At 39.1% G+C, this 14,085-nt stretch overlaps 1 protein-coding gene across 1 annotated transcript in view; it reads right to left on the bottom strand.

Moving 5' to 3' along the window:
* YEATS4 (YEATS domain containing 4) overlaps window positions 1-10,118 on the bottom strand; it is a 27,852-nt gene extending 17,734 nt beyond the window's left edge. The window contains exons 1-4 of the mRNA XM_006859546.1: window positions 10,068-10,118; window positions 5,445-5,564; window positions 1,687-1,753; window positions 1,501-1,595 (exon numbers count right to left, since the gene is read on the bottom strand). Of these exons, the coding sequence (XP_006859608.1) occupies window positions 1,501-1,595; window positions 1,687-1,753; window positions 5,445-5,564; window positions 10,068-10,118 (333 nt within the window). The remainder of the gene's footprint in view (window positions 1-1,500; window positions 1,596-1,686; window positions 1,754-5,444; window positions 5,565-10,067) is intronic.
* Window positions 10,119-14,085: the final 3,967 nt, after the last annotated feature.

The raw sequence follows: 14,085 nt of genomic DNA, 5'->3' as shown, positions 1-14,085 counted from the left end.
GTATGGGCACAGAAACACTCAGGAATATAAAAAAATTGAAACAACCAAAGGGCACATTCTGCAAGCCTGCAGCCTGGCCACCAGCACCCAATCCCTCTCTTTCCATGAGTCCAGAGTCCTCAGCTGCTCCCTCTCCAAGTCCTCATCTCTGTCTCCATCTCTGATGTCGCTGCTTCTCTGGATAGGTTTACTTCCAATTTCTTAAGAAAGTGCCATACCATTTTACAGTCCCACCAACAGTGTAGGAGGCGCCAGTCTTTCCACACCCTCGCCAGCACTTGTTTTCTGTTTTACTGAACTTTGCTATTAATGCTAGAGTAAGATGGTACCTCATCGTTTATTTGATTTTCTCTCTCCAATGGTTAATGACCTAGTGTGGTGCTACAGGTTGAAGCACCGGACCGCAAGGCTGGTTGGAACTACAAGGTTGGCAGTTCAAACCCACCAGAGGCTCCGCAGAAATCCTATACAGGGTCACTATGAGTCGAAACCGACTTGATAGCACTTAACAATAATAATAAATACATTTGAATCTGGAGTCTTTTTTCTTTATAACAGCCACACAAATGTATAATGAATCATAACTGAGTTGTGACCCCAGTCACATAAAAAAAAAGATGGATTATTTTACTTAAAAGAAGAGTTCTAAAAACGACAAAGCAAAAAACTAGCTCCTCCAAAACCACTAAGTGTTCTTCAGCATGTGACTTGACTTTTTGAGCCTTAGCATCCTCATCTTTAAATGAATTTATTACCAACCTCACAAAGTTGCTGAGCTTTGAGGGATTTTTAACATTATCAACCAATAATCTGATAAAGAGATAAAAAAGTCAGCAGTTCAAACCCAGTAAGAATTCATAAGACAAAGTAAAGCTGCTGGTTCTGATGGGACCTTGAACAAGCAAACCACTTCCACAGCTCTTTATTATTAAAAAAAATTTATGTTCCCATTTCATAAAGTATATGAACTCAACTTCAACTTGCTTATTTATAATATCCAAAATAATGCTAATTTAAAGCTTTTTTTGCTATAATAATCATATAATTTTCAGGGTTTCTTTCTAATAAATGTTCACATTACATCTTAGTTTTATATTTTAAAAAAAGAAAGGTAGGAGGGATTTTAAAAGGCACTTAACTAAAATGGAGGGACACAGTGGATCCATAGGATAAGCACTGGACTCAAACTACAAGTTCAGCGGTTTGAGCTTACTAGCGGCTACTCCACAGGACAAGCATGAAGTTTTCTGTTCCTGCAAAGATTTACAGCTTCAAAAACCCTACAATGCAGCACCGCTCTGAGTCAGAACTGACTCGATGACACTTAACAAGAACTATTAAAAATGGAAAATCTTAGCTTATGTTAAGAATTACCATGTAATATGCTTTTGTAAAGGACATCTGAATGAAGATATCAACATATAACCAGCTATTCATGAAGTATTATGAGATTTTTCACAATAACTAAAAACTTTTTTATTTGCAAAGAATGTTACTTACAGGTCTTTCATTAGGATCAATGAAAAATATTTTGATGATTATTTCAAATTCACCCCATCCTGTTTCGGTAATTTCATATGGAGGCTTAGTAACAACTGAAGAGAAAAAAAAGGGAAATTACTGATTTATGTTTCCTAGCTCCTTTTAGATGTACATATTTTAAATAAAAAGAAAATTATGCTATACCTCTTAAAGGATTGCCATAGCTTTCATGTAATTTAAACTGAATTTTCTTCACATATGCTGACATATCCTAAAATATAATTAGAAAAATTAATTAGTCTGCCATTACATAGAAAATCTAGGAGAGAAATACACTATGCATAGGGACATAATTTTATAAAATTCATTTCCTCTCAAATTCTGTGAAATCTGATTTTCTTAAAAAATATATATTATACCTGGGAAGTTTTTGTTTTTATAACAAAGGAAGGCTGTGCTGAATTCCTTCATTAATTGTAGATTATTTTTAATACATAATATATACAAATATACAAGGATAAGTAAAAAAATTGCTGTTACTGGGGTTCTAGTTCATACATACCCAGTTTTATTTCAAACAAAAATGTTTAAACATGTCTGCAACCAGTGGATAGCTGCAGACAAGTTTTCTCAGTAATATACTTGTCTTAGTCTCATTAGAGTGCCTTCAAAAGAATCCAATCAAAACAGTGATTTCCTAAGTAAGGCCAGTCAATTCAAAGCAGACAGGTTATGGCAACTGGGTTTTGGGATTACAAAAGTAATCTGAATAGGGAGTCCTTTTGTGGCATCATAGAATAAGCACTGGACTGCTAACCACATGGTCAACTGTTCAAAGCCACCAGTCACTCCTTGGAAACTCTATATAGGGTTGAAGGTTGAAATGATTCAAAGGTACTAAACAACAAAATCTTGATAGATTTTCTTGAAGGATACAAGACGATCATAGGGGCTTATTAGGGAGAAGTTTTAAGAAAATTAAAACTGCAATGAGGAGAACAAGGCCAGGAAACTTGCACTAAGGAAGTTTTTTCTACCAAAACATTTTGCAAAAGTAGCAAAGACTGCTATGAGGATTTTGATGAAAACCTTACTCCATTCACCCTATAGCCCTGATCTTTCATTTTAGACGTATTTTTGTTCCCCAAACTCACAGAACATTTAAAAGAAATATGAGTTTGAGTATCCTAAAGATATTAAAACTGTCTTAACATGTTATAAATAAAAAAATACAACGTTCTTGGGGGGTGGGAAGTAGTGTAGGGGGCAGGCTTGCAGGGTATACCCTTTGGTTGGTTGATGATGCATGGAGGTGACTGTAACCATGGCAATGATAAGATATACAATAGAATGAATGTAAATCTAGTGTTCTCCCATGTAAACTATCATATAATTCACAATAAAACACTAAAAAAAAAACCATCTATAAAGATTAAATAGAAACTGTTGGCAAGAACGCCTCACAACTGGAAACCTCAATTATCACCATTTAGAGTAATATTCTGGTCCCCATAGAAATCATGGCCACATTACAGCAATGATGCCAACAACAAGGGAAAAAAAAAAAACATTCTTTAGGAAGGGTTGGAAATGAAAACACCACCTTCAGTAGTATATAAAGACTTAGATGGAGATTATGTGCATAAACAATAGGCTCACATTTTGATATTTGTGCTTAATAAAGGTGTCTATGATTTTGCAGCAAAACCTTTTGACTTATCCTTGTATATGTCCCTAATTTGTTTTGCAATTCCTGATATGGTACTGTAGGAAAAGCACTGGGCTGCTAACTACAAGGTCAGCAATTCAAACACACTAGCTACTCCTTGGAAATCCTATACAGAGTCACTATGAGTCCGCAACACTTACAACAACAACAGATAATACTCTAAGTCAACTGGTTTTTTAAATTGTGGTAAAAACAAATATAACAAAACATTCGCAATTTTAAGTTGTATAAGTACAATTCAGGGACATAAATAATATTCACAATGTAATGCAAATATCACTACTAGCTGTTTCCAAATTTTCCCATCATTCTCTAAGCAATGACTTCCCAATTCCCAGCCCTGGTAACTAACCATCTTTGGTCTCTATCCATTTGACTGTTTCATAAAATGAGGATCATATAAAATTGTCCTTGTGTGACTGACTTGTACATACAAATACTTCTTTTTAAAAGTAAAGTTGGGATCACACTGTAGTGGTATCTTAATATCTTGCTTTATCAAAACATTTGTGAGCATTTTTTCTGAGGCAGATTTTATAAGCATTTTGAAAACTCTTTGCTAACACTTTCATTCATTTATTCGATAAATACTGAAGTGACTATGGCATACAGTATGTTGTGCCAGGTGCTATGTATATAATGGTAGATAAAATAAGGACTTACCCTCAAGAAACTTAAAATGAGGGACATACAAGAAAATAAGCCCTTACAATTCAATGCAGTATATGTTATGAGGGAACTACTTACTGCCATCAAGCCAATTCTGACTCATAGTGACTCTATCTATATAGGGTTTTGGAGACCGTAAATCTATGAGAGCATATAGCCTCATCTTTTCCCATAGAGCAACTGGTAGGTTTGAACTACTGACCTTGCATTAAGCAGTCAAGTGCTTATCCTACAGCACTATCAGGGCTCCTTTTGTGAGAATTTTAAGTATATAAGAAGGGCATCTCATTTATTCTTTGTTGTTGTTGTTAAGTGCAATCAAGTAGGTTTCGACTCACAGCATTTCTGAGGTGGTAAATCTTTGCAGGAGCAGAAAGCCACATCTTTCTCCCATGGAGAAGCTGGATGGCTCGAACCACTGACTTTGTGGTTCTAAGACCAGTGCTTATCCTACAGAGCCATTGCACGCACACACACACACACACACACACACACACACACACACACACACACACCACCCCCACCATTTATTCTTTAGAAGAAAGTAATTCCTAAAAAAATCACCTTTAAACTGAAACCTGAAGGATCAACAGCACTGGAGTGGGTGGAAAGGAATAAATGGAGATATTTAACAGTGTTCCTTTGGGAAACTGAGTGTAATTTACTATCAGCAGAATATAAGGTAAGAATAAAAGATGAAACTTACAGATAAGAGATTAATATCCTTCCAAAAATATAGTATGCACATAAAAATATTCTTTCACCTCCAGATTCATAATCATTAGCAAATTATATACTCTATTTCATTTTAAAATGTAGAAATGTATTTTCAAGTTCTTCAATATATGTGCACAAAAAGCATCCTCACTTCATAGCGACATACTAATATATCATCAGGATGTCCTACATTTATTAACCAGTCCTTTACTGATGGAGTTCTAGGTTATTTCTAATATTCTGCTTTTACCAACAAGGTGGCAATAAAGAACATTATGCTGTTGTAAAGTATCATCAAGTCAGTTCTGACTCATAGCAAACCTGAATAGGGTTTCTAAGGAGTGGGTGGTGAGTTTGCAGTTGAAACCTACCTTATGGTTGAGTACTTATCCTCAGTGCCACATCGGAACTCCAAACAACATTATATATCTACTTGAAAGTGCAAGGACACATGTAGGATCATTTCCTACAAGGAAACTCTTAGGACAATGGGTATAATATACAAATGTTTTCCCCAAGCCTATGATTGCATTTGATTTGTTTATAGTGATTCTTACCTTTATATTTGAATTGATTTTTCCTTTTATGGCTTATAAGTTTTGTGTAAGAAAAACAGGCCTTTTTCAGTCAAAGACTTTATACAGTATAGCCCCCAAAGAACATACAGAAAAAAATAATTAAAATATTAGTGAAATTTTAGGATTAAAAAAATTCATTCAATTTTTTCTGCAAAAATGCTCCAATGGGCCAATTTTATAATCTGGGGTTAATATAAAAGAATATCATAATCTTTCTTCAAGCAAAACAAATTATATTCTTGAAAAGTTACAGAAAAAAAGGTACCTACCTCATTTCTATATGGTTTTACATATACTGTCCATTGATGGGTATGTCCATCTTCTTCTCTTTTCTTTCCAAAATATCGAGCAACATTACCATAAACTATAGGTTTCACAATAGTAACACCCTAAAAGAAAAATAATTTCAAAGCCAATAAATATTTTGCCATTTACCCAAATAAACAGGATGAGAGCTCTGAAAATATAGTTTAGGGAATGGATTTGCAGCTAACAATGTAGAGTTTGGCTATAAAATAAAAACAATTTCAGATACTCCTCACTATTACATATTAAACACAAATAACATCAGTTAATGATAATTTCTCATTTTAAAGATGTCTTTATAAATTACCCACGCAGTGCACTTTAAGGGTTTTATAAAAAGAAGCACAGACGTTCTCTCACTTTTACAGACTTTACAAACTTTAAAGCAAGATTACAGAATTAAAATTGCCAACCTTGACTTCCAATACCAGATGATCATGGCAGTAGTTTGTGGACATTTCAGTCAATCTCTCCTCTTTAATCAGTCTATTCAGCGTTTACCAAAACACAGTACAAAGAGCAAAAGCAGTTTGCCAGATGGTATTAGGTAGAATAAAGGCAAACAGGTGTCATTTTAATACTCAATCAGCACTAGAAAAAAAATATTAACTACAAATAGCACATCTAATCCACAATTTTAAAACATTAATAATTAAGAGGGTCTTAAAATTGAATTGACTAAAATAAAAATGTTAAAATAATTAGTACAGTTGGACTAAAATATGGCAGAAATGGTCCTCAGATGACTGGAGTTTGGTAAACACAGACCTATGACGTGTTTGCTACATTTATGCTTAGATCTGAAAAGTAAAAAGGCAGTGAGGTTGACAGATTATGATGAAAATGAAAACAGATTAAGAAATTTCAAGTGAAAATACAGAATAGTGCAATTAAGTCGGAGACCAATTGTTTTTAATAGTAGTAGACTGTATCTGAAAGACAAACAAGTTTTAAAACCCTATAAAACTGTTTTACAATTTGTTGTTTGTGCTAATGTGATCAACAATAAGAAATAAGGAAAAATAGTGAACAAAATGGGAAAACTTTTCATTGTGGCTGGATAATCAACAACTAAATTTAATATCTATTTATTAGCTCAGATAAGTTAATTCAGATAAAGGTAAACTGTTCAAGAACTTAAACAATCTTGCTACTGATGGAAATTTTGGGGTAATAGCATATGGGTCTCAGGTTCAAGGTCTGATTGAAGTACAATGAGTGCTGATGTGGTATGTACATAACTTCAACAGCTGCAAGGGTATTACTAAGAACTTGCAAAGTTCATTAATGATAAAAAAAAGTTCACCTGCCCTACAGGTTTTGTTTTTTTACCTGACAGATATTAACTGCCAGAATGAGTACATGTAGGAATAATCAATCTGTAATTTTCCAAGCTTTGCATCACCAACTTGCATCCATTTGAGAATGTTGTTGCTATTAAGTGCCATCGAGTCGATTCTGACCCATAGCAACCCTGTGGAGGGTTTTCAAGAAGCAGCTGGTGAGCTTGAACCACCTACCCTGCAGTTCAAACGACTTTGCAGTCTGACGCATTAGCCTACAGCGCCACACCAGGACTCTATTATTAGCAGGCTTAAACTCAAGCCATTTTGAACTTAAACTTACAAACTTTTAGAATATAACATTATTATAAGTGTAAGAAAAATTTGTAAGTTCTTCCAAAAAATATAAAATTTTAATTCTTTGCTCTGTAATAGTTTCTTATCATTACAAAACCTTGCCATAAATGTATTTAAATTTTCTAATAATAAGAACTTTTACCTGTATCTCTTTCCACTTCAATTTTAGATTTTGAGTTACTGTTTACATATGACACTAAATACATCTTAAGTGTATATATGTAAAATTGTGACACAAATGAAAATAATTAAAGAGAAAAAACAACTACAGGTGAACTAGATTGGTGCAACAGTGGGTGATTTCTTTTTAATTCCTAAGACTTCCAGCAAGGTGGTAGGTAGACTGGGCAGATGCACTACATGGACCCTCTACAACAAAAATAAAGGAGACCAAATAAAACAGACACAGATGAAAATTCTGGTACCCTAAACTTCAGAAGAAAGGTTAGAGAGGTGGATACAGTGCTTGCTGGGAGGAGAGGCTGAGCAGGGATGGGGAGAGAAGGAGACTGACTAGTGTCAAACATCATCTTGTGTGCAGTTTTGGCATGGGAGAGAGGCCTGGCAGAGCAGATTCTGGAGGGCGATGGGGAAAGGTGTGATGTCTTCTTTTTCCCCATGCTCCCCCGTGATGACCAGAAGTGTGACCACCTGCCAACCTCATCCATCCAAACTCCTGGAGAACAGGTGCAAATCCTGTTCTCCAGGAGTTTGGAGGCTGAATTATAAGGCTCACAAAATCATTGGATATGGTTCTGCCAAGAAAACCACAGTTCCAGCCATCACATTGTTATTGTTAAGTGCTATCAAGCCAGTTACGACCCATAGTGACCCTGTATAGGGTTTCCAAGAAGCAGCTAGTGAACTTGAGCTGCCGACCTTGTTCAAGGCAACTTTGCAGTTCAGCGCATTAACCCACAGTGCTACACCAGGACTTCTGAGTAAATATTAACAGAAATGAAAATGAAAAGATAATCCACAAACTAAATGAATTCAGCATGGAAAATTATGTGAAACACAGAATCCAGCCACACCGCCAAAAACACACAGAAAAATGATAGCAATCAAGTCATACCTATCGATAAATGTTCCAGTCCAGAGACATAGAGAGCAGAATGGATAAGAAAACAGGATCCTTCAATATGATGTCTACAAGAGTCCCATCAAAAAGATGGAGACAGCCTAATGCCCACCAACAGAGGAATGGGTAAACAAACTTTGGTGTCCACACACAATGGAATACTACAAAACACTGAAGAGTAATGATGAATCTGTGAAACACCTCACAACATAAGGACACTATGCTAAGTGAGATTGGTCAATCACAAAAGGACAAATACTGTATGAGATACACGTTGTAAAATGTTTTATAAAAAAAAAGTTTTCGAGGTATTCATAGGCTAGTGGGTAAGATAATAAGTAACATGGGTGACAGGGAAGGTAACAGACAACAAGAGTGAGGTTAACAGAGGAAAGAAGGTAGTGGGAGACACGGAGGAATGCAAACATTAAAGTGAATAGAGGTAAATGCTGTTAACTGTACATGGAGGGGACTGCAACCACGTAATGATACAAAGTACATGATTTGTTCAATGTAAAACCGATGATCTGCTCTGTAACATTTCATTCAATTGACAATGAAAAGTTGAAAAAAAAATCGGGTTGGGTAGTGAGTGTAGTGGTACGAATTGGGTTGCGAACCTCAGGGATAGAAGTTCGAAACTATCAGCTGTTCCGCGGAAGATGAGGCTTTCTGCTCCCGTAAAGACTTGCAGCCTCGGAAGCCCTATACAGGATAGCTATGGATCGGAACCGACTCCACGGTACATCACCACCACCACCACCATAAAAATCCGAACGAGGGTCTTTGGGGACCCACTCACTGTCACTGAGTCGCCTCGACTCTTGGTAACTGTATGTATGGGACAGGGTAGAATTGCTCCTTAGGATTTCCTACACTGGCACTCTTCACCGGCGCAGCCAGCCTCATCTGTCTCAGCTTGAGCGCTGGTTGGGTTTCAACCCCTGCCCTTGGGGTTAGCAGTCCAGTGCCTAACCCATAGCACCACCAGTGGTGGTTGCTATAGGTTGTCAAGTGTGTGACTCATAGCGACCCTGTGGAGGGTTTCTGAGGAGTCTGAACCGCACAGACGACCTGTGGTCCGCGCTTACCCTGCAGTGCCCAAGTGTGAAACGCTGTTCTGTTGATAGGTCCTAAGGAGCAATAGAAGAACCACTGCCCGGGCCTGTGCATCCTCACAAACGTCGTTTGAGGCCATAGTTGCTGTCATTGTGTCAGTTCACCTCCTTAGGGGGTCTTCCTCTGTTTCACTGACCCTCCACTTTCAAGAGCAATGGGAAGCCTTCACTAAAAGGGAGGGAGGCTAACGTGTACGGAATGCTCCTCAGGGCTCCCTGACATGCCTTGATGGATCCCCCGGCTTTAGCTCTGTGAACTCTATACATTCGGGAAGTGTAACGTTTCCACCCTTGTACTTGTGTGTGCGGCTCATAGCGACTCCGTCCCATTGTGATGGCGACTGCAGCGGAGATCAGGGAGGTGCGTCGATAACCGCTTACCAAATTAAGCTACTGCGGTTAACATGCTCACAGCCAGGCGTCGGCATCCCCCGGTTACCAAGGACCCGGGATGGCAGCACATGCGCACTGAGCCACGAGTCTCCTGCAACACCGTCTCCCCAGGTCATCGCTGATTTTTGTTTAGTTTGTGCCGCGGATGGGAGTGGTGTGTGACGCGATTAAGTCGGGCCCAATGAAACACCGATTTTTCGCTCTGGGAGTGACTCACCGTCCGCCCCGAATCCACAATTCAAACCCGAAGAGAGAAGGCGCGAAAGGAAAACGAGCCGGCCCTCCCCGCGCCGCGATGGGAGGGTCCAGGGTGTGAGAACCTCCCCCAGAAGGGAGTCGCGGGTCGTCACTGACCTTCACTCTCCCTCCGGAGTCAGGCCCAAATTCGGCCATTCTCTTGAACATATTGTCCTACGGAAGAAGCTGCTGCCTCCGCCAGGGAAAGAGACCGGGGCAGGCGGAGTCGACGCTCCCCTTAGAGGCCCCGCTCCTCCCGCGCGGGCCCAGATGAAAGGCTTCTGGCCGAGGAAGGGCGAATTACCGGCGCTTGCAGCACTGACCAACCACCAACTCCTCGCAGCGGAACAGCGTTCCCGAGGCCCATTCAGCTACGCGGGAAGGAGAGCGGAAAAGAAGAAACGGTGACGCCGTGCGCAAGCGCGGCGGGCGGGCTCGCGTACACATTGCGCATGCGCATCGCCACAGCTCTGGCGCTAGGCGTCCAGTCTCCTGCCCAGGTGACTTTAGCTTGCTCAGGACTGAGCGGTGCCACCCTTGTGGAGGCGATACCTTATTATCGACCAACGCTTACAACTCTGAAATCAAACTCATGAAATCTACTCGCTGACGCAAACCTACCTTACAGCTTTTGGTTAGCCTTCTCCAGACCTCCACCCATGACCCCGCTACTTTTTTCATATTGTTGTTGTTGTTAAGTGCCGTCGAGTCAGTGCCGACCCATAGCGACCCTGTACAGGGTTTCCGAGGCTGTAAATCTTTACGGGAGCAGAACGCCTCATCTTTCTCCCGCAGAGCGGCTGGTAGTTTCGAACTGCTGACCTTAAGGTTCACAGCCCGATTTGTAACCACTATGCTACCAGAGCTCCTTAATTTTTTCATATTAGTCCCCTCCTTTTCTATTCCGTTTAGGTTCCAAGGTCTATGAATTGTCACAATGATCCCTTCCGTTCGTTGCTCATTGCCTTTCTGTGTCACTACTTCAAATTTTGTCAAGTGACATCGCATTAAGTACCTTTCTCAAAAATGAGAAAGCCTCATCTTTCTACGGAGAAAGCAGCTGAACAGCTGACCTTGTTTGAAACCCAGTGCTTATGCTACAGAGCCACCGCGCACCCATTCCAAATATGTGTTAAGTGCCATCGAGTTGGTTCCGACTCATTGCGAGTGTGTATAAGGGTTCCTGAGGAGTGGCTGGTGAATTTGACCTGTAGACCTTGCGGTTCAAACAGCCGTTTCCGTCCAGTGCATTATTTCAGTACAGTGCATTATTCTGCAGCACCACACCAGGACTCCATTCCAAATATTGTTGTTGTTAACTGCTGTGGAGTGGATTCCGATCCATAGGGTAGCATTTCCCAGTTCCCAGGAGCAGCTGGTGAGCTTGAACTACTGACCTTGAGGTTCAAACCAACTTTGCAGTCCAGGGCATTAAGCCACAGCACCATACTACTCTCCAATCTAATTGAAGTCTTTGCTGAAGAACAACGGTTCTCTTACATTCTCATCAGTAATTATTTTTAAATAGCTCTAGTCTCAAACCGCTGACACCAATTCCCTCTTTATTTCCAGATGACTTTTTGCATCCTACTTTTACGGGAAGAAAAAGATTCCATGGCACTGACAGTATAATGGTTCAGCTATTTTGATAGCAAAACTATTTTGTGGCTTTGTAGCATAAGCACTGGACGGCTAGCAGCAAGGTTTGATGGTTCAAACCCACCAGCTGCTCCTCGAAATCCTATAAGTGGGGTTGCAATGAGTCAGAAACAACTGGACAACACTTAACAAAACAAAACAAAACAAAACAAAAAAGTGCTTGATTATAGCACTTCCAGAAAACAATTTCTGGAACATCCCCAGTCTGTCTTTGGAGTCCTGGTGTGGTGCTTGGGTTAATGCGCTGAACTGCAAGGTCAGTTTGAACCTCAAGGTTGGTGGCTGAAGCTCGCCAACTGCTTTTCGGAAACTCTAGACAGGGTTGCTATGAGTCAGAACCGATTTGACGGCACTTAACAACAACAACAATCTGTCTTTGTTTCTTAGATAGATGTTTTTGTTATTTAAAGTTGCATTGTTAATAATTGCCTGGCATTTATTGGAGCCTGGTTTGTATAACTTCTAATCAGGACATCTGGACAGGCAACAGCATGTCCTCTGTCAAGATGTTTATTGGAGCATCATGATCACCTTGTGATTTTGTGTGAATGTTAGAATGATAGAGCCCACCTGTGTATGCTAGGTAACTAGCACTGATGAGAACTGGTATAATATTAAATATTGCTTGTAACCAAGCAGCCAACTTGCTGTGTTTTGCTAGTCAACTGTCTGATAAATAATGCATTTTCTTTCTCTGTTTCATCTGGAGTGATTATTGATTGGGTTTAATCGCTCCAGGGTGTTGGGCCCAGGATTTTGGGGTAACACTATTAGACCTAAACACAAACTTTGGCTTGCCCAGCCCTTTCTGTCTTGGCTTCTGTTTTACAGTCAATCTTTCCGTTTTACTTCTATGTTCTCGATCTTGGTTTTTTTGCTTTTTCTCATGGATTTTGCCCCACCAACCATTCCCCCTCTGTATCTTCAGCTTTTCCTTCTCTTTTGGCTTTTTCCCCTAAGAAGTTGTAAACAAGATTCTATCTTCCCAGATTAAAACCAATTAAGCAAACCTTTAATCCTGCATGGCTGTGTTGTTTTTCATAATTTAACTTGAAAAAGCACTCAACATTCCCTGTCTCTGTGAAACCAAAGTTACTAATAAAAGCAAATCCAGGCCTCTCAACGGCTGCGCATGAGCCAGCAGTTGAGAGCCAGCGGTCTTTGCTCTTGAACACATTTAAAAAGGCCTTGTGCGATACATTATTTGATTTCTTCACTGCTGATTCCATGAGTGTTGATAGTGGATCCAAGCAGAATGAAGTCTTTGACAATTTCAATCTTTTCTCCTTTTATCATGATGATGTTTATTGGTCCAGTGGTGAGGACTTATTTTCTTTACCTTGAGGTGCAACAATGCTGAAGGATGTAGTCTTTGAGTTTCATCAGCAAGTATTTTAAGTCCACTTCACTTTCATCAAACAAGGTTTCTGTGTATTGAAGGTATTGACAGGTAAATATCAACCATGTGTTTGAATAAAATAAAGAGAAATCCCAACATGCTAAGTCTCAACTACAACAAAACCTCTCATTCATCCTTCTGCAAGAAGATCCATCAGATGTAATCTACCAATATGAGGAAGTAAACCCAAAAGTAGGAAAATCATGAAATACAGTAAACACAATAAATATCAAACATTGAGTGAGGTGAAGAATTTCAAGATGATGCTAAAACAAAGAACACAGTATGACAACAATGTTCTAAGCATGCACAGCTGTCAGTCCAGATTAGATTTGGACAATACTGCATCAAGGAGATGAAATTGATGAAATCAGCTGTATCTGAAGAATTGAGAAGAGACGTGAATATTAGAGTCTGGGAGTTGAGTTAGTGATAGATACACAGTAAGCTAAGCAAAATTTAAAACTCCAGGAAAAGCAAAATCTTGTGTAAGAAAAGAAAGGAACCATATTTACAACTACAAAAACCCCAAGTAATGACCTAACATTTTATAATTACATTGGGATGTTGGAATTTGGGAAATAGTACATATGTGGGAGGGATGGGAGGGATGGAAAGAGCTTAATTCTTAATTTCCAAAGTGGGAAGTCAAGATCTTAAAGTGGAAAAATCAAGAGGAGCAATACAAGCCTACTTGAAGTCATGGAGGAAAATACGAAAAGAGTTCAATATAAATAAATTAAGAGTATAAAGTTGTTGCATCTGACTAGGGGAACATGTTTTGTAAAAAGCCTTGTAAACAATAATTATTGAGAATGTCATGTTGGACAACATGAAGAGGAATAACATAAGAATTATTGGCATTCCAGAACAGGAACAATCACACAAGTCTACAGAGGAGATAGTTGAAGAGAATCTAGAAGAAAATGTTCCTAACATCCTGAAAAGTGAAAAGATAAGCATTCAAGAAGCTCAATGAACCCCAAGATGGACAGACCCTAAAAGACAATCACCAAGACATATAATAATCAAGCTCTCCAAAATCAAAGATAAGGACAGGATCTTGAAAGCAGCTAG

Source organism: Chrysochloris asiatica, unplaced genomic scaffold (genome assembly GCF_000296735.1).
Source record: "Chrysochloris asiatica unplaced genomic scaffold, ChrAsi1.0 scaffold00033, whole genome shotgun sequence".
In the NCBI taxonomy this organism is placed as follows: Eukaryota; Metazoa; Chordata; class Mammalia; order Afrosoricida; family Chrysochloridae; genus Chrysochloris; species Chrysochloris asiatica.
Note: the sequence above shows the minus strand (reverse complement) of the source record. Positions and strands in the feature narration are given on the sequence as shown.